The sequence below is a fragment of the Setaria italica genome, chromosome V (genome assembly GCF_000263155.2).
Source record: "Setaria italica strain Yugu1 chromosome V, Setaria_italica_v2.0, whole genome shotgun sequence".
Lineage (NCBI taxonomy): Eukaryota > Viridiplantae > Streptophyta > Magnoliopsida > Poales > Poaceae > Setaria > Setaria italica.
In genome coordinates this window covers 28,002,825-28,025,827 of record NC_028454.1, presented here as the reverse complement: position 1 = coordinate 28,025,827, position 23,003 = coordinate 28,002,825, and the positions used below count along the sequence as shown (strand labels likewise).

The window sequence follows — 23,003 nt, the reverse complement described above, 5'->3', positions numbered from 1 at the left end:
GGGAAGGCGCAGGGAGAGAAGGTCCACGATCGTAATATAGTGATACCATGTAGAGAAGTAGATGGGAAAACACCACGCACCCTAACGAGAGGGGTGACCTCTATATATGCCAATATGATTTGGAGTAAAAGGAATACATCAAGTGTACAAGAAAAGGATCAATATATTTTAAAATACACGTATACTTCCCTAACAGTAGTACTAGACTTTTTTTAGTTAAACTCTTCTCAGGTAGGATATGCTGCTCAGATGGGTCATTCTCTAGGTGGAGGAAGAGCTGCTTAGCTCTGTTATGTTGGTGTGTCGATGTAATGAACCCCGTCACTGTAAAGCTGGTAACCCCAGTGGAAAACTATTGCTTTCAATATAAGCAGGACCAAATCGGTCTTTGGTCTAAAAATGCAGTGCTTAACCCCGTCATCCGCAGCACGCTGCAGAGCAAAAGGGCATTGTACCTGTAAAGCCCGCTGATTAACACGCTAATATAATGGCACGCCCGGCGCTCTGACGCGATAATGGTTTTACCGAACCAAAGCTAAGCTAAGCTAGCAAGCGCATGATGAGGCCACGCCGGGGACGAACGATGGCACTGGAAAACCACGAGGCGTGTCCGGGATGCACGCGGCCGTGATAGCCAGCCAATTATTCCGGCCTCGCTGAAATCCATCACGACCCAAGGATTTCCGTGATCTCGCCATCTTCGTTATCTGGAGTGGTACGACACAACACAATACTGCATCCAATGTTTTTGTCTGGTACGATCTATAATTGTGGCCAGAGCGATAATTTTAGTTTCAGCTCCCATGTTCATGTTGGCGAAATGGCGAGGCCGTGCGGCGCTCATATATAGCTAGGATTCTTTTCGAGTCGGGAGGAATGCCAACAGCGCTTGTATTAGATTATCTAGGACCAAAACCTACTAGGAATACAAGGAGAGGGAGAGCGACACAAGCAGCGCCGCCCGTCACGTGAAGCTCCATAATTCCTCACTAGGGACAACCCAAATGCTGCTGCTGCTCGTCTGTGACAGAAGACGATCATAAACGAGACGACTACTCGATTACATGATCCTCTGTCGTCCCATCCTATCCTACCATCTCACAACGGCTGAGCACAATGATTGCCAGGCGTGGCGTTGCGTTTCGTTCCGTCGTCGTGGCCGGCGAACTTTCAACTAACAGATCAGCTGCTAGCACACCGCACAGGCTCAGCCCCGCCGGACGAAAACGAGGAACATATCTCTTAGCATCGGAACAAAATACTATAGCACTCGGTCGTTGGCAGTGCTAGGATTGAGGATTTGAGGTCGGTGGCTAGCGGTATTTTACTACTACTCGAATCACGACCGGCACCAGAGAGCGATGCGATGCGTGCTCGTGTACACGCTCGCGACGACAGGCCCTCCGCCCGGTTGCGAGGTTGTCCGGTTCCCCCCGGGGATTTTCCCCCATGTGACGTCCCGCTTGTCCGCACGTCTTGCGGCGCAGCTGTGCGTGCGCGCGCAGAGAGGCCGGCCAGAGGGGGCTCGGACTTTCTGGCCTTGAAGGCTGCGATTGTCAGCTCGAATTCCCTCATTCCCTGTGCTATGCACCGCACGCGCGCGGAGTTGGATCCGCGATCCGGAGGAGAAAGCTGCCGCCCTGGCCTAGCGCCCTCGCCTGGCCCCGCGCACGACGACGACGACGCCGACGCCCTGAGGGCCTGAGCTCAGCTCACGCCGCCCCGGCGGTGCGCGGTGACATACGGACGGGAGTGGAGTTGGTACGGTGTTTTTTAGATGCGAGCAAGCGCAAGCCGATCCGGTCTCGCTGTCGCGCCGGGGTTGATGTGTCTGTGTGGCACGTACGCCGCCGACCGGCACCCATCCAGCGGCAGGGCCTGACCGCCTGACGGCAGGCTCATCGAACGCATGGCGCCATCAGGCCGCGCCACGCCCTGGCTGGACCCGTCCGTTCCCCGGCCCTCCTCCTCGGAGGCAAGACGCGCAACCGTACCTGATCCGGAGGATGATGGCTCCCTCGGAAACAACGGCGTCGTGTCACCCCTAGACACCCTTCGCTTGCAACGCGCGCTTGCGGCCGCCGTCATCCCGATCCGCATCGGCGACGCACGCGCGGTCGCTCGCTTCCGCTCCAAGCCATTCGATCGGGCGGGGTCGGCGGCCGGTGTGGCCGGACGCGGACGCCCCCCTGATGATTTGGTTAGTCATCCGGGTGGTGCTTGCAGTTCCGATCACAATTCACGAAGGTCATCAACACCACGTTGCTTCTCGCTCGCGCTTGGGTGTGTTGTGTGGCCGCGTGGGTGCGCTGGTCGCTAATGTGCTCGCGGTTGCTCGCCTAATCCAGGCCACCCCCGGAGCGACGACGGCGACCGGCGAGCTTCCTCCCCGACCGGCCGGTCCGATCGGGACTCGGGGGCTTCCGTGCGCGGCCACTTGGCGTAATGCGGCGGCTAACCGTCGACGGCGTGCGTGCTGGCACGAGGGGACGCCGGGTCTGTGTTGGCATGCGGTTACCCGTTTCGTCCCGAGTTTTCTTTCTCGGCGCCAAGCAACCGCGGATGAGATTATCTTATCGTGCATGCGGTTCTCTGGCAAGAACATTCCCTGTTCCTTAAGCGTGCCTGGTTAAGGAACCCGGCGTAGGCTCCAGCTAAGCTCAAACGAGGACTCGTGAGAACGCGAGAGGATTGTGTTTTTTTAAGAAAGCAACGGGGGCGGAGCGACCCCTGAACATTTCATTTAAAGAGTTCGGCGACCGAATGGCCACGGTTAGTTTTACAAGGCGGTATAGGCGCGCCGGAATTACAAAGCAGAAGATCGGCTTGGTCACTTCATCTTTATTCAGCCGGCTTATCAACCACCAAATAGTATTTTTCTCTCACAACAAATCAGTCGTTTCAACTTCTCAGCCGACTTAAAAGCTGAAGCGAACAGGCTCGATATATGGATAAAGACTAAGATTTATAGAGCTTAAAGAGCAAGCCGCCATTCACCTGGAGCACTGCAACCAAGCAAAATGCTTGCCAGCGCTATTGAGATTAAAGTGCTACCCCACCACCCCTTATAGCTACACCGCTTTATTGCCGCCCTCAACGTTCAATGAGGGAAGCTCCGAAGGAATGAGGGACCACCATTACAAAAAGGGAACTAAGAGTGAGGGAAGCACGTAGACTACGATATCATTGGACACACGATCTTCCTCGAAGTTAATGGTAGTACCTTTCGCAACACCGGATCAACCTACGTAGCCAGGGAAAGAATGTACGCGTAAAGGAGACCTCTGCAGGACTGAATTTTGCGAGATTTGCCAGGTCGCGAGAATTCTGGTGCGGAGCACAAAGCAGCAGCATCCAGTTCACGGTTCTCACGAACAAGCTCCACTGCGCGAGCCGGGCAGGCGGCCGGCGCAACCCCAGCAGAACCCACCAAGGGGCAAGGGCGCAGCCGCAGCCGCGCGACCCGCCCGAGCCACGCCCCGGAAACACCCGCCGGGCCGAGGCAGCTAGCTATCCTGTCGATGCCGCCGGCTGGCTCCCTCAGGCGGCCAGGCCTGCAGCAGCGCGCACTGACTAGCAGTAGCAGGCCAGAGAAATAGGCGCCGTCACGGGTGCCGCCACTGTCCGTGCCGTCCCGATCCCACACGGACACTACCCGCGCGCATAAAACACCCTCCCACGCTCACATTCCCAACTCTTCCTCCCGAAATTTCCCACCCCCGAGACGCAACGCAACCCCAGCAAAAAAGCCACCGTCCGGAGCGCGGAAAAGAAAAACGGAAAGCGGCGACGCCAGCCAGTGAGGGGAAAAGCTTGCTTCACTTCCAGCTCCAGCTCCAGCCTCAAGCTCCCCTGCCCTCATCTCTTCCCTTCCCCACCAAGCTCCCCAATGCCACGCCCGTAGCCGCGTCCCCAGCTCCGCCGCCCGCCGCAATGTCCGGCCCCCGCGCGCCGCTGGCGGCGCTGGCGGCCCTGCTCGCGGTCGCCGCCCTGGCCCTCCGCGCCGCCGTCGCCGAGCCCCCGCCGAGCGAGCGGTCCGCGCTGCTGGCGTTCCTCACCGCGACCCCGCACGAGCGCCGGCTCGGGTGGAACACCTCCACCCCGACGTGCGGCTGGGTCGGGGTAACGTGCGACAGTTCCCAGTCCACCGTCGTCGAGCTGCGCCTCCCGGGCATCGGCATCGTCGGCGCCATCCCGCCGGGCACGCTCGGCCGGCTCACCAACCTCCGCGTGCTCTCGCTCCGCTCCAACCGCGTCGTCGGCTCCATCCCCGACGACCTGCTGCAGCTGCCCAACCTCAAGGCGCTGTTCCTGCAGCAGAACCGGCTCTCCGGCGCCATCCCGCCGGGGATCGCCAGGCTCGGGGGACTCGAGCGCCTCGTGCTCGCGCACAACGACCTCTCGGGCCCCATCCCCTTCGCGCTCAACAACCTCACCGCGCTGCGCGTGCTCAGGCTCGACGGCAACAACCTCACCGGGAGCATCCCCAGCATCAGCATCCCGAGGCTCGACGTCTTCAACGTCTCCGACAACAACCTCAACGGCTCAATCCCGAAATCGCTATCGCGGTTTCCGCCGGAATACTTCTCCGGCAACCTCCTGCTATGCGGCGACCCGCTCCCACCCTGCAAGAGCCCGTTCTTCCCACCGGCGCCGGCGCCCGGGATGAGCCCGGACGGTGGTAGCCCCATGCCGGGCTCCTCCAAGAAGCGCAAGCTCTCCGGCGCGGCAATCGCGGGCATCGTCGTGGGCGCCGTGGTGGTGGGGCTCCTGCTCCTCATCGCCATCGTGCTCTGCGCGGTGTCCCGCCGGCGGAGGGACGGCGCCCGCGAGGGGCCCAAGGCCGCGACATCCGCCGCGGCGGCGGCGGCGACCGCGGGGAGAGGGCAGGCCCCGCCGGCGTCCGGCGAGGGCGGCGGCATGACGTCCTCGTCCAAGGAGGACCTCGGGGGCGGCGCGTCCGGGTCGGCAGCGGCCGTCGCCGCGGCGGCTGCGGGCGGCGCCGCGGGGGAGCAGAGCCGGCTGGTGTTCGTGGGCAAGGGCGCCGGGTACAGCTTCGACCTGGAGGACCTGCTGCGCGCGTCGGCGGAGGTGCTGGGCAAGGGCAGCGTGGGCACGTCGTACAAGGCGGTGCTGGAGGAAGGCACAACGGTGGTGGTGAAGCGGCTCAAGGACGTGGCGGTGGCGCGGCGCGAGTTCGACGCGCACATGGAGGCGCTCGGCAGGGTGGAGCACCGCAACGTGCTCCCCGTGCGCGCCTACTACTTCTCCAAGGACGAGAAGCTCCTCGTCTACGACTACCTCCCCAACGGCAGCCTCTCCGCCATGCTCCACGGTCAGTGCTCTTCCTTCCTCGTTGCATCAAATCCCCCTTTCCTCGCACACTCGCATTGCAGCATCGTACCGCGTCGCCGTCGCCGAGGAAACTTGACGCGGTCGCGGCGTCGCTGCCGCATTGCCTGCAACTTGCCTTTGCTTGATTTTTGCTTCGCGCGGCTGGGATTTCGTTTGCCGACCGACCTGGGAGTACGGCCAGGGTAGGATCCGGAGACCTGGCTCTTCCAAGTCGTCTTCTCGGAGTACTAGGCACCATCCATCCATCCATTCGCGCGTTGGGGGAATGCAGCATTTACCAACAAATTCCGTGCAGAATTGAGCGAGAAAATTCACCGTTCAGAAACGTCCCCTTCAAATTAATTCGGGCAACGTCAGATAGAGTACGATCTGGCAACCCGCGTCGTCACACTCGTGAGTACGGCGTCCGTCGCATCGGCCGCGACGGCGCGCGCGGCCGCGAGAATTCCGGCATTGATGGCCGGCCGATCGCAGGTTGGTTGGTAGGCGCCGCTGACTCGCCAACGCCAACGAACGGGGCTGGGGATTGGGGAATTCTGTTCTTAACTTTTCCTTTCCATTAGTATTTTCTCCGGTGGTCAGTGGACAGTGGTGACTGGCGAGCCAAGAGAAGAGAATCCACCAGCATGTGGGCGTCGAGGATGGTGGTGGTAGTTCTCGCGCGCTTTTCTTCCCCTCGCTTTCTTTTCTCCGCGCTTTTCTGCGAGAGAGAGAGATGCCCGACGAGGCAGTGCGGGCGGCGTGCGCGGGAGTGTGGGCCAGCGTGAGGCCGGGGTGTCCGTCCTGGCTGTAAAGCCACAGCCACCCGATGGTCCTGCCCTGCCCCGCCCCGCCCCGCCACGCCACTGCCGGCCTCGGCCCCCTCGTGGACGGTCATGCGCGAGGATTGTTCGCTCATTTGTTTGTAGCCGTCGCATTGCCCCGAGCGAGCAGCGACGCTACGGCCCTCGGTCGCAATGGCGCGGCAGGGGACGGCGCACGGCGGGGCTCCGCGTGCCGCAGTTATTGGCGCATGAGGATCGGGCCGTCGTATTTGGTACGCCCTCCGGTCTGGCGCCCGTATCTCTGAGCTGAGCCCCGTGCTGCTCATTTGATACCGCAGCATGTTTAGAACAGTAGAAAAATGTTGGGAGATATGCTCTGGCCTCTGGGGACCGACCGACCGATCGATCGGCAAATGGTCCGGTGCTCAACTTTTATTGTTCTCGATGTTGCTCGGCTTGATGGTACACCAGAGAAATGCATGATCATCAAAACCGCCAGCGGGATGGGTGTGGCCCGTTAGCATAGAAATTCCCTGTACGCATAGCACTTTGGCACTAGGATATGCTCATAAGATGGAGTGGGGACAATAGACAGTAGTAGAGTAATGCAGCGTGAGTTGTCGTCGTGGGGCCTGGCCGCGTTTGCAGCTCGCTACGTGCTGGCGAGTCGGCGAGTTCTACTACCCTCTCGGCCTCTCCTAGTCCTGCCGTCCTGGGACGTGGCGACGGACGGCAACGCATGGCCTGGCTCGCTGCCTCGCTCCTTGTTCACCTGCGTGCCCACGGTCCAAATCCTTCCCCAGCGGTGGCTGCCGCCCTGAAGAGGGCTCTGCCCCGCTGTCCATGCAACGCGACCGGGCCCGTAGCCACTGGAACGGGGAGGGCATTGACGCCGCCCCTGAACTTGTTTCTCGCCCGAATCACCTCTCGGCTCTCGCCCCTGCCTTAAATTGCCCCAAGGCTTTCGACCCACCCACTCGACGAGGATTGAAGAGCTGACTTTGGTTGGTGCCGGTTACCCATCGCGGAAGAAATGGGCCAGGATGATGGATGACGCGTTGGCGCCGTGATGAATGAATCGGTTTCTTCTTCTTGAAAGCAGCCAAATACCCCGGGAGTATATTTGATTTCTCCATGTTACCAGTCTGAAGTCTCAGTTGATAGAAATGCGTATAGTTGGTGACTGAGCTGGGACCCTAGTCTGGCAAGTGGCCATTTTGAATTATTTCTTGTACTAGTAGTTTTTTTGGTGGCCACAACAATAGAGCTGTAGATATGCCTGCATAGCAGTACAGACTGTACAGTGGTACCACAACTACGGCCTAGTCAATGCACGATGCTGCTGCAATCGTCGTATGCATCTGCCACTGCAGTTTATAGCAGCCTTAGCAACTAACACAGTACCGCCTCTGCCGTGTGGGCCCACTGCCGGTCAATGCTCTTCACTACTTGCCAAAAAATCACAAACCTGCATTTGTACTCGACAGTGGCATATCAGCAACGCTGGCTAGCTGATCAGCTCACTTTGTGTGCAACCACGGTGTGGTCTACTGTCCCTACATTAGGTCACAAGCTCATAGATTCTGAATTGAATTTCCTCGATTCTTCAAGTAAAAAATACAGTTCGCAGCGCCATTGTTTTATTTCTGGCCGTGCAATTATGCAACCTACTAGTTCGGTGTTCTCGCTCATCTGTCACGTCCTACCAGTCATATCGACCAGATGTGCTTATTAGTAGCCAAATTAGCTGCTTATTAGTGGCTGCATTCAATTTTTATGATGCCAATAATCTAATTTAGAGCATTTAGTCTGTTCTTAATTTCGTCTCTCAGTAGACCTAATCAACCTACTGCAGCCATGACTCATCTATATTGTGTGCTTCTTGTTGATGTCCAACTGTCATTGACCAATTGCCGATGGCTGATGTCTTGTCCTCTTTAGTCCTTACGCTGCATGCTGGCTGCAACAGTCCGCGTTCTCTGCATTCCTGTTAGGGCTGCGTTTGTTTAACAACACTTGCGTGACCGTCACTGATTCCCTGACAGTGACGAACCCCTGTGGTTTTCAGACCGGTTCAACGTGATTGTTTACTCACCGGCTGAGTAAACAAATCGAGCACCACTCGCATTTTCTTTATCACTCTCTGACATGATTTTTAGTGCCCGTCATATGACTTGGTGAGCGTGAACTTTCTGTTGATGTCTGCACCACAAAAATTGTAGTTCGCGTTGCTCAATCAGCAATTGGAGGGTTTCATGTTTACTAATCTTTCTGAACATGTTTCTTTACAAGAAATTATACTCACGGGAGTAGGCAGATGCACTGTTGTCCTTCAGCATTCTCACGGGAGTTTGTGCCTCCACACGTGCAGGGAGCCGGGGCTCGGGGCGGACGCCGCTGGACTGGGAGGCGCGGATGCGTTCTGCGCTGTCCGCCGCTCGCGGGCTGGCGCACCTGCACACCGCGCACAACCTCGTGCACGGCAACGTCAAGGCCTCCAACGTGCTCCTCCGCCCTGACCCGGACGCGGCGGCGCTCTCCGACTTCAGCCTCCACCAGATCTTCGCGCCGTCGTCGACGCGGGCTGGCGGGTATCGGGCGCCTGAGGTGGTGGATTCGCGGCGGCTCACGTTCAAGTCGGACGTGTACTCGTTGGGCGTGCTGCTCCTGGAGCTCCTGACGGGCAAGTCCCCGGCGCACGCGTCCCTGGAGGGCGACGGCACGCTGGACCTGCCGCGGTGGGTGCAGTCCGTGGTGCGGGAGGAGTGGACGGCCGAGGTGTTCGACGTGGAGCTGGTGCGGCTGGGCGCCAGCGCCGAGGAGGAGATGGTGGCGCTGCTTCAGGTGGCCATGGCGTGCGTGGCCACGGTCCCTGACGCGCGGCCGGACGCCCCCGACGTGGTCCGGATGATCGAGGAGATCGGCGGCGGGCACGGCGGGCGGACGACGACGGAGGAGAGCGAGGGCGTGCGGGGCACGTCGGAGGAGGAGCGGTCGCGGTCGGGGGGAACGCCGCCGGCCGCACCGACGCCGTGAGCGCCCTTTAGAGGAGGGTAAAAGGGTTTCTTCTCGCGAGATTAAATTGCATAGGTTCTTCTTTGGTGCCTGTATGTCAGTGAACAGTGGTGTTCTCTCTCTCTCTCTCTCTCTCTCTCTCTCTCTCTCTCTCTCTCTCTCTCTCTCTCTCTCTTCTTTTTGTGCTTACCCAGGGCATTGTTTTGTTGGATCAAATTGTATTTTTCTTACTCCCCTCTCTCTTCCTCTCCCTCTCAGGCTTCATTCATGCAAGTAAAAAAAATGTAAGTTTCTTGAGCTTCTTTTGTCCCCTTCGTGATGCTTGTTCGACACTTCTGTTTGTCGTGCTGAAGCTGAACCAAGTGCAACGGGATGCCAAGCCTAAATATCATTGGCAGCCTCTGTGGCTTGCTCGTTGCTCCACCAGCATCTTGTTGCCGTTCGCTTGTCTGTCACTCAAGCCTACGAAATGCGTTGCCCTTTTTACTCATGGGTGGAGCAGAGGAGCAGTGACGCTACACTGCCTTCACATGATTTCTCGGAGACAGACTATTCGGCGGATTCAGTAATGCCCCCAAGTGTTGCGGATAAGATTTTCTTGTTCCAATTCCGTGGCAGCACAACACACGGACCGGTGTCGGGTCATACAGAAACGCGCATTCCCGTGGCTGTGTCATGTGAGCTCCCGAGTGAAGTGCGATACGTTACCCACACAAACACACAACGACTTGTTACCTGTTGATCTGATACCTGATGAGCCTGACATGACAGCACGTGGTGAAATCTCAGCGTGATCCTACCGAGCAGGGCACGATCACGACTCATGAATCGGCGGTCAACTAGGGGATCGACCCGCGGACAGATCAAGCCGGCGGAGAGCTCGTCCATGTCCTGACACGGCCACTCGGGGCGGGCACTTGCTCAAATCCGACAAGGCGCGTCGGGGCCGGCGCGCTAGGCTGTCTGACCGGGCCTTTGGCTCGTCCTGCACCGTTACCTCTGGGTGCCCCTTGACAAAAGACACTCGTGACTTGCAAGCACTGGTCAGCTACAAAACAAGCCAGTTTGCCAGTTGATGCTGCCATGCGCCAGGGGCTTACTGCGCTCTTGTAGGGAGTGGGGATAGACCCATGGATAGGACGCCTCAAGAACGACGCGTTTACCGGCCTTGATGATGCCATTTCGATCAGGAAAGCGCGATTGTCCTGGCCTCATGGGGCTCCCCCCCATGGCCCCATGTAGGCCTGGGTCCGCCGCTGGTCACCGGGCTAATCATGGCATCAAGATCAAGATCTGATCTACTCCGGCAGCTACATTCCTCCCCGAAGTCTCCCCAGCAGGACAGAACAAAATCGCATCAAACCAAGCGGGGGGCAGCAGGAGCAGAGCAGGCGGTCCTCTGATCACACATAGGTTGGCTGGTTGTAGCAGCAGCAGGAGGAGGACGCGTTGATGGAACGGGAACCTGGGGCTGTTCCTTTTCACCGGAGACACATGGTGGGGCTGCCAGCTGCGCCTGGGCTCCCCGCCATCGTCCGTCGTGCCTCCGCACTGGGGAGAGCGAGCTGAGCGAGGCGCCCACTCCCCACGTGGCGCCGTGCTAAAACCTGGCCCGCGTCGTCCCGCCCGGCGCCTTCGGCCTTTCGCCATGGGCCGCGCGCGTCGACAGGCGGCAGCGGCGACCCAGCCAGCTTGCCGGGAGCAACGAGCGTGCCGAATAAAGCTCAAAGCCTGGAACGCATGCAAAGTTACTAATGCCAGATTAACCCAAGCCAATGAGTTGCAGACCTGTTACTTGGTGGAGAACCACTGGAGATCAGGGTGTGCATTATGTGGAACTGCCGGTTAAAATGTTGGAGCTCGCTGAAAACCTTTTGCTAAAGGAGATTGATGCCGGTCACATGAGAACGGAAAAAGTTGCAGATTTGGAGAATCGATTGGCACACAGTAAAGGTAACCGTAACACCAGAGCACTCTTTATCATCTGACGGACAGTTCGACTTCTTTATCAAACGGATACTATGTGCAAGGAAACAATTACAGTTCACAGTGTGGGTGTACCCATAATCTATTGTCGGAACTGTAACAAGGACTATTACGGTGATTGGCACATATTAGTATCTGTACCAACCTTGTCTTCTGAAATTCCCAAAAGGGACCAGCACGGGGCGCACAGGCTGATCCCAAATTTGAGCAAGCTGGGCAGCCATCACAAGTGCAGCACATTTCACAACAGTCAGCATGATCTACGCCTTTCCTACAAATAATTCAAACATCTGTAGCTGCAAGCTCCAGAGGGAGCTCTGTGCCAGCACAGACAGCATCACTGTTTTCACGCCTTTCTCTTGATGGCGCTTGTTTTCTGATTGGAACCTTCTGACCTCATGAAAATGCCACTCAAATCAGATTCAGACTCCATTCCATGTCAGAATCAGATATGTCAACAAACCAGTCATTCCCCCACCGGCCGAGCCATCGAGGGATTTTTTTATACAACAGTAATATTTATTATAGTTGGAATGCTTCTTCTTTCAGATCCTGCAAAACTGAACAGGCAAGAAATTACAGCCAACGATGTAAAGTTTGATGCTTATCACAGGAGAATTAAAAGAGCTGAAGATCGGAAAAAGCAGAAAGTCATGCAGTAAAAAGTAACCATAAGTTAGAGAACCCTTTATCTTGTGATGACAAATAAACAGAGCCATTATAACATCCTCTAAGAATGGAACATATGTACAATGCGCTAATTACACTTTACAGTATGGAGTATACTGTTATTCTATTGTCTGAACTGTAACCAGGACTACAACAGTAATTTGCCCATAGCGTCCTCCGACGATTCCACAAAAGGCCCAGTATAGAGTGCACATTCTGATAAAACATTTAGCAAAGTGGCAGACATAAGCACATCAACATCTCCCATTCTCCCAACATTTATCCGTAGTCACAGTACACTTTCTTTTTGCAAATAATTCAAATGGCCAAACATTTGTACCTGCAAGGCTGCAGATCGAGCTCTGTGCCAACACAAACAGCAGCACTGTTTTCTTGTTGGTCCGGGCTCTACAAGGTGCTCGTTTTCTGATTGGAACCTTCTGACCTCAATAAAATTCCTCACAATTCGGATGTAGGCCCCATACTGGCATACATATCAGAGATGTCAACATAAGCATGTTAGTTATTTTACTGCACATAAACCTGCATGTGTAAGCGCAACAGTGGATATTTACTTCGCAACCACACCAATACCGAAAATGAGTGATTTCAGTATGTGCAGTGCTATATAACCATGTAGCCTTTTCAAAAAAAAATTATAACAATGTATTTTAACAGCTGTATATTCCATATTATTGAGACTATTTTCTGTTATTTACTGCATTCAGCAAGCAACCTTAGTAAACTGTCCATCGTGCCTCTGTCGTCGAAACTGCTATACATGTTGAGAAGTGATTGTATCACTGATTTGGACAACAACAGGCCCTTTTTGACAACGCATGCGTGAATTGCCTTTCCACAATGTACAGAAACTGCAGTTTTAACAGCAAGGATCACTGCTGAATAGACTGTTGGACTGGGTGCTGACTCTACCTCCTGCATCTTGCAGTATAGATTTGTTACCTCCTGATGCATGCCAGTTTTGGATAAGCCGCTTATTAACAGGCTCCAGGTGCGCAGATTGGGGCGTGTTCTAGTCAGAAGCATCTGTTTGAATACTTCTAGAGCGTCTTCGAACTGGCCATTTCGTAAAAAAGCTGAAATTACTGAATCCCAACATGCTGCAGTTGGGGACATGCCTTCGAGCTGCATATGATCTAAAAGCTTCAGAGCCTCAGAGCTCATGCCACGATCTGCATAAGTGGAAATCATCACTTTCCACAAGACAAGGTCTCTCTGACTCATGGCATTGAACACTCGACGTGCATGTTCAATCCTCCCAGTACTCGCGTACAAGTCTATCAAGCCACAAGCAACTGCCCTATCTGAATCAAGGTCATTTCTGACTGCATAACCATGAGCAGCTGTACCGACCATCATACTGCAAGACTTTACACAAGCCATGATAATGGACGCCAATGTCACGCAATCAAACTTGAGGTTAGTCTCCAGCATTCTTCGACAAGCGTCAAAAGCCTTGTCAACCTGCCCATCCTGAAAATACCCAGCAATCATCAAATTCCAAGTGACAATATCTCTCTCTTCCATCTGTTCAAACACTGCCTCTGCAGCCTCCACCAACCCAACTTTACAGTAGAAGTTGATCATTGAGCTACCCAGAATCACATCAATCTCTAACCCACTCGATACGGCCACAGCATGGCCCTGCCTGCCCTCATCAACAGCCTCAAGTTCCGCCGACGCGGACAGCAAGCTCACGACACTGACCCTCGTCGGCAGCACGCCCTCGACCCTCATCTCGTAGAACAGCTCCACGGCCTCGTCAATCCTGCTATTGTGTATGTACGCCATGAGCATCGAGTTCCAGCTCACCACGGTCCTCTCCGGCATTGCGTCGAACACCCCTCTCGCGTCCTCCACCTGCCCGCACTTCCCGTAGAAGTCCACGAGGCTGCTCATCACGTACACGCATTCCGCGATCCCGGCCTTCCACGCGTACCCGTGCACCGCCCTCCCGGCGCGGAACAGACCGAGCCCCGCGCACGCCTTGAGCACGGTGGGCACGACAAAGTTGTCCGCGGGGACGCCCGCCCCGAGCATGGCCGCGAACCCGTCGAGCGCCCTGGCGTGAAGCCCCGCGCGGCTCCAGAGCCCGATGACGGCCGCCCACGCGAAGGCGTTCCTGTCCCTTTCCGGGAGCGCCTCGAACGCGCGCTCGGCGTCGGCGAGCGCGCCGCAGCGTGCGTAGAAGACCGCGAGCTTGGTGCCGACGTACGCGTTCCGGCTGTAGTAGGGCCCGCGCTTGACGAGCGCCGCGTGCACCTGGCGGCCCGCGCGGAGGGACCCCGCCGCAACGCAGCACTGGAGCAGCGACGCGTACACCTCCGGCCCCACCGAGACGGCAGCGGCCGGGGAGGGCTGGCCCTCGGCGCGGGCGACCAGCGCGAACGCGTCGTGGAGGGCGTCGTCGTGGGCGTGGGCGTGCTGCGAGAGGGAGGCGAGCACCGCGTGGACGGAGGAGGCGGCGGGCCTCGGCGCCGGCACCGGCGCGTCGTGCGGTTTGGAAGCGTGGGGACTCGTGATGGCGGGAATGGGGAGTGGGAGCGACGCCATGGAGGCGGGGCGGGGGAGCGGCCGCGCGGAGCTGCATGCTCCATGGAGCCGGGAGGGATAAGAGAGAGGGTAAGGGCAGGTGGCAGTTTCACGGGCTAATGGGCTTGTATGGGCCTATTATGGTCCGTTTGGGCTCCAAAAGTAACCAGCACAAAGATGGATGATGATGCTGGGTCTACATGGGCTTTTATGTCGGGCTTCCTTATTCCGCGGGAATCCGTAGTGTGACGTGGCACGCAGCCACTGGCTCCTTCCTCTGCTTAAAAAGATGAGCGGACGATCTCACGATGTGATAACCACGACCTTTGAGGTCAGCGTCCTGTCCTCTCGACTGGAGATGACACGATCATTGATTCACCTCCTCCTCTATCGTGAGTAGGGACTTTTACGGAACTAGTTTTTGCTCTCCGTGACTCCGTGGGTGCTGCTTCTCGTGGATTTTTCTCCTGTTGTCAATTTTCGGTTTCTTTCACCACACCACCGCACCTTTGGCCTAGGTCCAGGCGTCTAGCACCGGTCGAGTACAGTGGCAATCCTTCTTTGTGTCCCTTGTGAGCAGGCACGGATATTTTTAGCCAGTCTATTCGTGCAAATAATGACAGGTTGCTTTTGGACGCTAGTACAGTACAAGAGGAAAAAAACACCTGGTACCTACCTCTTATGACACTGACCGGGTATCTAATCATTAGTGCGTGCCCAATTCGTTGCAAACTTGCGTCCCGGAAGAATCGAATTACACCTGCTAGTGGACGGGTGGAAACGAGGTTTTCGGGTGGGGATTCGTTTGGATGGATAGGAACGGTGTTCAGAGGCAAGCGGTTTTGGTCTAATGCAATTGCCGTCGAGGTGAGTTAGGAGTGGATTCTTATTATCTTTGCGCAGTGGCAGTGATGGATGCGGCTCATGAACCCAGCAGGGACTTATTCTTTCTCCTCCACCACTCCTAGGCGAGGTCCTCTTCCGATGGTCACGGATCGAAGTACTCCTCTTCCAGCTCCCCTCTATCTCCTCCTCGTTATCACCCCTTCCTCTTCTCCTCAACGGCTCACCTCCTTCCCCTTCTATATCCACTATTGGGGAATCCGCCTTTAGTACCGATCCCAAACCCGCTTTTAGTACCGTTTGTGCAACCGGTACTGCTATATCGGTACTAAAGGGGGTCCTTTAATACCAGGCCAAATAATCGGTATTAAAGGGTACGCATTAGTACCGATTGGGGAGACCAACCAGTACTAATTCATTTTTTCGCCCAAAAATAAAGAAAAAAATTCGTTGACCGTCGAAGGCCCCATCACGTGTAATATGCGCGTGCACAGTCCATGGGATTCGAACCCACGACCTCAAGCCTCGCGCATTCCTTCCTTACCATCTCACCTACACAGCACATGTGATGGATGCATATATGCTTTTCTTTTTATCGGATTTAGTGATCGGCAGTCCATCAGAGGCTTACCCAAGTGGTAGATTTGTAGGCGGAGGAGATCGCAAGACCAAGAGCTCGAATGGTAACACAAGGGCGCAAGGTTTAGGCAGGTTCGGGCCTTCGAAGAGTAATACCCTACGTCCTGTATTCTGGTGGATTGTATTGTTGGTACGGAATGCGAAGAGTTGATGTGTGTTCCCCTCGGGGGGGGGGCATCCCTGGCTGCCTTATATAGGCTGACAACCTAGGGTTACAATCGGATAGTATCTAATCCTAGTCGGTTGTTACATGGAAAGCAATCTGAGTCGGACTACAACAAATATCCCGCAATATCCGAACGGATTCTGGTGACCCGATCTCCTAGCTTGTGCTCCACGTGTCTTCATGCCTTACCCCGCATGCCATGGTCGGGCGGAGCCCACTTGTCAGACCGGCTAGTATCCTGGTTGGTGGGAACCCGTGGGTACCTTTATCCCTCAAGCCCCGAGCAATATGGAGTCGAACAGGAGCCTGACGGATGTACAACGAAGCTTGTAATGTACTTGGCTGAAGTTGCAGAGTCGTCATAGCGACAGAGAGGTTGCACGGTGCTCAAAAAAAGAAAAAAAATTGAAACTTCCACAGGCGTGTGACTGAATGCGCATGGCTATGCGACTGCCAAGCTCAGCGATGTCTGACATCGTGTAGATCGAAGGGAAGCACATGGAGGGCGTCATAAGACGTACTCCATATGGAGTAGCCCTTGAGCATTAAAGCGATTAAAGTAATCGGTCCAATGGTCAAGAAAATGTGTATTGTTTTCGTAGCAAAAAGAATCTAAATATAATGCCCAGCCCCCGAGCAAGCACCGGTAGAGCTGCGAAGGTGTACCGACCTGAGATAGGCGCCCAACCCCGAAGCGCGAGGACTGGCAGAGCCATGGAGGCACGCCGACCTGAGATAGGCATCCAACCCCCGAGCGTGAGGACCAGCGGAGCCACGGAGGCACGCCAACCCGAGATAGGCGCCCAACCCCCGAGCGCGAGGACTGGCAGAGCCACGGAGCCACGCCGACAAGAGATAGACGCCCAGCCCCCGAGCACGAGGACTGGCGGAGCCATGGAGGCATGCCAACCCGAGATAGGTGCCCAACCCCGAGCGCGAGGACTGGGTTGAGATAGGCGCCAAGCCCCCAAGCATTACTAGCGGAGCCATAGAGGCATGCCGACCTGAAATAGGCGCCCAGCCACCGAGCGCGATGACTGGCGGAGCCACGAAGGCACGCCATGAGACTTAACGGAAAACCCACGGATTCCATCTATCGCGTATCCCGTCATTGCATCCGTCGTAATGGGGGACCCGCGGATTCCGTTGCTAGGTTTACGCCATCAACTTCTTCAAAAGTTGAAGGGGCGCAATTCCATTTTCATTTTCACTCCACTTGCACTCAAACACTGCCGATGCCAACACCATCACTGCCGTGCCTGAGAGCCCTAGGTCACGCCACCGTGTCCGCAAATTAACTCGCTCGTCTCCTCCACCGTAACCCAGATCCGCCGCTGCCTCGACGCCATATGTGAACAAAGAGGTCTGCCTTCATCAGATCTAAGTCCCAGGGTATAGAAACCGAAGAGATAGCGGTGGAGCAGGCATCGGATCCATCCACATACTGGGTGAAGTCCGTGATGACGAAGAAGAAGATCCAAGCCCTCGTCGATCGGGGCTTGCTTGGTCCCAAGTCCCTCCTGGAATGTAAGACAACCATGGGCTAGGAGTTCCCCACCAAAGATAGGACCGAGGCCGTCATCTTCGCAGCCTTCTTCGAGCACGGATTCAGGATCCCCACGGGAGATTTCTTCCACAGGCTGCTCAACTATTACAAGATCGAGTTGGTACATCTCAACCCTAACTCCATCTTGGATGTCGCAGTTTTATCCACCTTTGCGAAGCTTTCCTCGGTATTCCTCCTCATTTTGATCTCTGTCGGTATCTGTACCAACTCAAGATCGTGGTGACAAAGGGGAAGGGACCAAGACTCATCAGCAGGTGTGGATTCTCACTGCGGCCAAAGAGGTTCCAAGAGTGTTTCGATCTGAAGCTCAAGGACTCGAACAAGGGGTGGCATAAGGAATGGTTCCTTGTTGCCAATCAGAAGCCCAAGTTGCCGTCCCGCCTCGGGTATGCACCCGTGACAACGCCGGAGTGGTCAAACCAGCCGACCTCCACAGAAATGGTCTAGTTGAAGTAGCTGTTGAAGGAGATTCCTAACCTAAAAGGTCGTGGGCTCACAGCTAGGGCTGTGAGCATCAACTTTTGCCGAAGGCTGATGCAACCCATCAAGGACAAGGTCCACCCGGCATATGAGTACTCGGGGCCATTGGATTCGACCTGGGAGGCACAACGGAAGGTTACCCAGGAAGAGGTCACCGGTCTGGTTATCGAGTTCTTCTGCGGGGTCATCAAGAACAAGCAATGCCCAAAGGCGCATTCCCTCATTAGGCCAGCTGATCCGGTAAGTTCTTGATTTCATTGTTTGGCTTGATTGCTTCACTTTTGTGTCTGTTTCTGCTTGATATTGTTTTACTTTTCAGAGCTGAGAGTATGAGTTTTTCTATCCGGCACCGCTTCCTGGAGGGGCCGAGCAGCAGCGACCCAAGATTCGCCTAACCACCGAGACCGACCTGCCACCTGCCGCCCTGGATTGAGAGTCAGACTCCTCCTTTGACGATTCTGACGAGGACGTACCAGTCCAGGGCAACGGGACGGTGGCCAGGGGCACAGCTCCTGTTGGGCGGCAGACACGCTAGGCCATTCGCAAGGTGGTGGGGTCCAAGGCGCCAGATGCAGAGAAGCCAGAAGCGGAGAAGAAGAAGTGCAAGAAGAGGGGTGCCATGAAGCCAAAGGCACCCGCTATGTTGGTGGCATCCCCTGCGGAGACCTCGTGCGGGGTGCCAAGCGAAGACTCCGAATTGTCCAGCCCAACTGCCAAGAAGAAGAAGGCTGAGCTCCTTGAGATGATCGCAACCGACGCGGAGCGGCTCAAGGAGCGGCTGAAGATAGAGATCCGCGGGGGAAAGCAGAAGGAGCCGATCCTGCAGCCGCCAACACCTCTTCGCCCAAAGTTCCGAGTGAAGAAGCGCACATTGTGAGTATGATCATGGCATGGTATATTGTTGGAAGTTTTGTTCGTACATTGCTTCGCTTTATCTCTGTGTCTTGCCGTCCGAGCTTGAAGGTGGTGATGGAGGACGAGTCGAGCCTGCCGGACGCTGGCATTGGGACCCAGGTAGATGGTCGGACTCCTGATGCGACCATAGGAGCTGCATCTACGATGTATGTCCAGGCCAGGAGTGACAATGGCCTGCTGATGGGACCTAAGGGTCCCGAGCCAAGGTCTTCGCCGTCCCTGGATGTCACCGAGGACACCGTTGTATCCGCGCTTGGGGTCACAGATGTCAGTGTTGGGGTGCTGATGGAGGAGACCCCTAGGGGAGCGCCGACCAACGGGGAGGTGGCGGGCTACGATGCTGACGTTCATGCCCACGAGTATGATTCCACCACCCTGGACTTCTCCGAGACGGCCCTGGCGTAGGATGCAGCCGCCCACAAGAAAGATCTTGCCGTCCTGAAGGAAGTCGCGGCCAAGGTCGGAGAGGTGTTATATGTAAGTTGGCTGACCAATCTTGCCGTTCACTTCCACCCTTATCTTCCATCTTTGAATTGTTGGAGTAACTTTTGTATAGAATCTGGCCGGGAGTGTGCACAAGAGGGCGGATGCCATCCACCATGCCGAGGAGTATCGCCTCGAGGCCGAGCACCAGAAGATTGAGCTCAAAAAGGCCAAGGAGGATGTCGCGGAGCAGATCTGACAAAAGAACCAAGAGATTGAGGAGCAGAAGAAGATCACCAGGGAGGTCCCGGACGACCTAAGCACTTTGCTAACTAGTAAAGCTTCGTTCCATATGGAAGATCTACCTTGGATAGATGAGGTCGGTATCTTTTCTTGAGTTTCGTTATTTTGTAGATGCCTAGAAAAAGGAGGAGAGGCTTAAGAGAGACCTGAAAGAGTGCGAGGAAGCTAATGCTTGACTGCAGCAAGACCACGACGTTGTCGTGGACCGTGACTATGCCGTGTTGCGGAGACTACCCTGTGAGGCTGACTTGCACAAGGACATGGACCGGTGCTTGATTGCTGCTATGAATAGTCTCCAGCATGATCAGGTGGTCATTGCAGGGTTGGAGGTGGAGCTGGAAGACTTGAGGTCGGCCGGGGCTACGTGATGGACATGATCCAGCCCGTGGCCAACCTTGACAAGCCAATGCCGCTACTGGACCGCCTAAAGAGTGCTCCAAGTCGGATAAGGGCCTTGATGAAGGAGACCACTGTGGAGTACGCCAAGAACATCATGGCGCTTCTGAAGATGCACTTACCTTGGCTAGCCATGGAGCGCGTCAAAACAGGTGTTGCTGAGGACTTTGATGCTGATAACCTCCTGGAGCTGGCCGAGCAATATCAACAAGCTGGATGATGTAGTTAAAGAACTGGACCTATAATGAAAAAACTGTAAAATGTATCAATTTGTGTCATGAGACAAGTAAACTTGTTGATTAACTTATGTGAATAGAAAGTCTCCGTCCCTCATTTGGTGTATACGACAGGACATTGTGTAGCTTAGTCCTGTAGCCACTAAACGCCTAGCCTTGCTTGATCAGCACTCTGCTGAGAGCGGATCTCGGACTTGTAGAGGGAGCGGACGCAAGGTTGTCTGGGTTTTGCGAGCTAGGACATCGTCCACATGAGTTAGTCGTACTTGTCGTGAGAGGTGTAGGAGAAGAGGTGAGACCAAGAGGTCGGCGGGTAACAAGGGAAGCCTCCGAGCGTAAAAGCAAGGATCTAGTCTGTCGATGAGGTCGGACAGCCCCCGAGCATGAGTAAGAGCTCGGGTAAGAAACAAGGTAGTAGGTATGCAAAGAACCTCTGAGGTTTTATTTATTCAATGTAAAAGGTATAAAGAGTACATAGCTTTAATGTCCTAAAGGTAGAAGCGTCGCAGGTGTTGAATGTTCCATGGGTTGGGGATGCCTGAGCCATCTACCCACTGCAGCCCATAAGTGCCTAGCTGGATGACTTATTTAACGATGAAGGGCCCCTCCTATGTGGCCGACAGCTTGCGCATGTCCTTGGTGGACTGGATCCGACGGAGCACTAGGTTGCCGATGTTGAATTAGCGTTCCTGGATGTTACTGTCATGGTAGCGTCGAATCTGTTGCATATGCTCGCATGCTAGATGAGGGCCGCCACACGACGCTCTTCCAAGCTATCGATGTCGACCAACCGACTCTTTTCTGCCTTCTCTTCCTGATAGTATTGAATCCGAGGGGCACCAACGGCTACATCTGTTAACACTATAGCCTCTGAGCCGTAGATGAAGAAAAATGGGGTGTAGCCGATGGCTTGATTCTTTTGGGTGCATTGGCCCCAAATAGCGTGGGGTAACTCACGGAGCTATTTGGTGGCGTACTTGGATGCATCGTCAAAGATGCGAGACTTGAGGGATTGGAGAACAATCCCATTCGCAAGTTCGACCTGACTATTACATCGTGGGTAAGCTACTGAGGAGTAGTATACGTCAATGAGGTTGTCCTGGCAAAAATCCCAGAACTCGGATCTTGTGAATTGTTTGCCTAGGCCGGTGATGATCCTATTGGGGACCCCGAAGCGGTGTGTGAGCTCTTCAACGAATTGAGCAGCTTTGGCCAACTCTATGCTGGTGACAGCCTTGACTTCGATCCACTTGGTGAATTTGTCAACTGCCATGAGGATATGGGTGTATCCGCTCAGAGCGGTCTTGAAAGGGCCGACCATATCCAGCCCCCAATATGCGAAGGGCCAGGATGGTGGGATGGTGCGCAAGGCCTGCGCTGGGAGGTGCTGCTGCTTGGAAAAAAAATTGGCACCCTTTACACCTTTGGACGAGCTCTTTTGTGTCATCGATATCAGCTGGCCAGTAAAAACCAGAGCGGAACGCTTTCCTGACCAGATTGCCAAAGGCGGCATAGTTCCCACACGAACCCGAGTGGATTTCATGGAGGAGTTCAAGGCCTTCGTTGCGGAGGATGCACTTCATCAGAATTTCGGTTGATATGGCCTTCCTGTACAACTCCTTGCCGATCACAACGTAGTTGGTGCTGTGTTGTGTGAGCTTTTCGTGCTCGGCTTTGTCTTTTGGGGACATGTTGTCGGTGATGAATGCGATGAAAGGTCTGCACCAGTCTTACTCCGCCTTGATCATCAAGACATCGGTGGGCGCTAGGTCGGCCTGAGCCTGAGCATTGTCGTCAGCTTGGTCTGGGTCCAATATCTTGATGGAGGATTTTCTCAAGTCCTAGACAAACATGTCGATCAGGACTTGAGAGCTCTTGGAGCCGAGCTTAGACAGGACATCAGCAACGACGTTGTGTTCCCTAGGGACGTGATGGAAATTGAGACCGTCGAAGTGAGCCTCGAGTTTGCGGACCTCGGCACAGTAGGCGTCCATGGTTTCCTTGGAGCACTCACAGGACTTGTTGACCTGCTCGATGACAACCTTGGAGTCGCCAAATGTGAGTATGCGCTTAATGCCGAGCGAGGCGACGATGCGGAGCCTGTTTGTGAGGGCCTCGTACTCGGCTCCATTGTTGGTGGCCCTGTAGTGGATCCGGAGGACGTATTTGAGCTGCTCACCTTTCGGGGATATGAAGAGGACCCCTGTGCCAGCTCCTTCGAGGTTGAGGGCACCATCGAAGTACATCACCCAGTGCTTCGGTCTCTCCAGGGAGGGTGGCTCTTGAATCTCAGTCCATTCAGCGACAAAGTCGGCCAAGACCTGGGACTTGATCACATGATGAGGGTAGAAGTCGATGTCAAATTCACCGAGCTCCATGGACCATTTGACGATTGGGCCGTGGACATCCCTGTTGTGCTGGATTTTCATCGATTGGATAGGAGGAGACCACTCAAATCTTGTGCGCTTGGAAGTAGTGACATGGCTTACAGGAGGTGATCAGGATTGCGTAGAGCAATTTCTGGACCTGCGTGTAGCGGACCTTTGAGTCGCTCAGGACCTCACTGACATAATACACTAGCCTTTGCGCCATGTTGCTGTGGCCAGGTTCTTCACGTTCTACAACCAGCACCGTGTGTCGGGCATGCACCACAGGCCCACGAGTAGACCTTGGACGGCCCACTAAGGGACGTA

The 23,003-nt window shown here is 55.3% G+C and overlaps 2 protein-coding genes across 5 annotated transcripts; one reads left to right on the top strand and one right to left on the bottom strand.

The window, feature by feature from the left end:
• Positions 1–3,669: 3,669 nt before the first annotated feature.
• LOC101781768 (probable inactive receptor kinase At2g26730) lies at positions 3,670–9,434 on the top strand. Its single transcript, XM_004969062.4, has 2 exons — positions 3,670–5,335; positions 8,491–9,434. Exons 1-2 carry the CDS (start codon positions 3,934–3,936, stop codon positions 9,153–9,155), a joined length of 2,067 nt encoding a protein of 688 aa, XP_004969119.1. The 5' UTR covers positions 3,670–3,933; the 3' UTR covers positions 9,156–9,434.
• A 2,092-nt stretch (positions 9,435–11,526) lies between these two features.
• On the bottom strand, positions 11,527–14,397 carry LOC101782165 (pentatricopeptide repeat-containing protein At5g55740, chloroplastic). 4 transcript variants are annotated; one of them, XR_002677938.1, is made up of 3 exons: positions 12,526–14,397; positions 12,130–12,273; positions 11,527–11,680 (listed from the first exon to the last, which is right to left on the bottom strand). XR_002677938.1 is itself a non-coding variant. In XM_004969063.2 (2 exons), the coding sequence occupies exons 1-2, from the start codon at positions 14,361–14,363 to the stop codon at positions 12,249–12,251; spliced, it is 1,863 nt and encodes a 620-aa protein (XP_004969120.1). In that variant the 5' UTR covers positions 14,364–14,397; the 3' UTR covers positions 11,775–12,248. The 4 variants fall into 4 exon arrangements, 1 of the variants encoding a protein (XP_004969120.1); XR_002677939.1 differs by lacking the exon at positions 11,527–11,680 and adding an exon at positions 11,775–12,005; XR_002677937.1 differs by having other exon boundaries at positions 11,527–11,672; positions 12,130–14,397.
• Positions 14,398–23,003: the final 8,606 nt, after the last annotated feature.

Excerpts from the sequence above, each read along its gene's own strand:
- LOC101781768 (XM_004969062.4), top strand. The coding sequence starts at position 3,934 with ATGTCCGGCCCCCGCGCGCCGCTGGCGGCGCTGGCGGCCCTGCTCGCG. Across the intron at positions 5,336-8,490 it reads CCTCTCCGCCATGCTCCACG|GGAGCCGGGGCTCGGGGCGG; the intron begins GTCAGTGCTCTT and ends CCACACGTGCAG.
- LOC101782165 (XM_004969063.2), bottom strand. The coding sequence starts at position 14,363 with ATGGCGTCGCTCCCACTCCCCATTCCCGCCATCACGAGTCCCCACGCT. Across the intron at positions 12,274-12,525 it reads ACGATGGACAGTTTACTAAG|TATGGGGCCTACATCCGAAT; the intron begins GTTGCTTGCTGA and ends TATGTATGCCAG.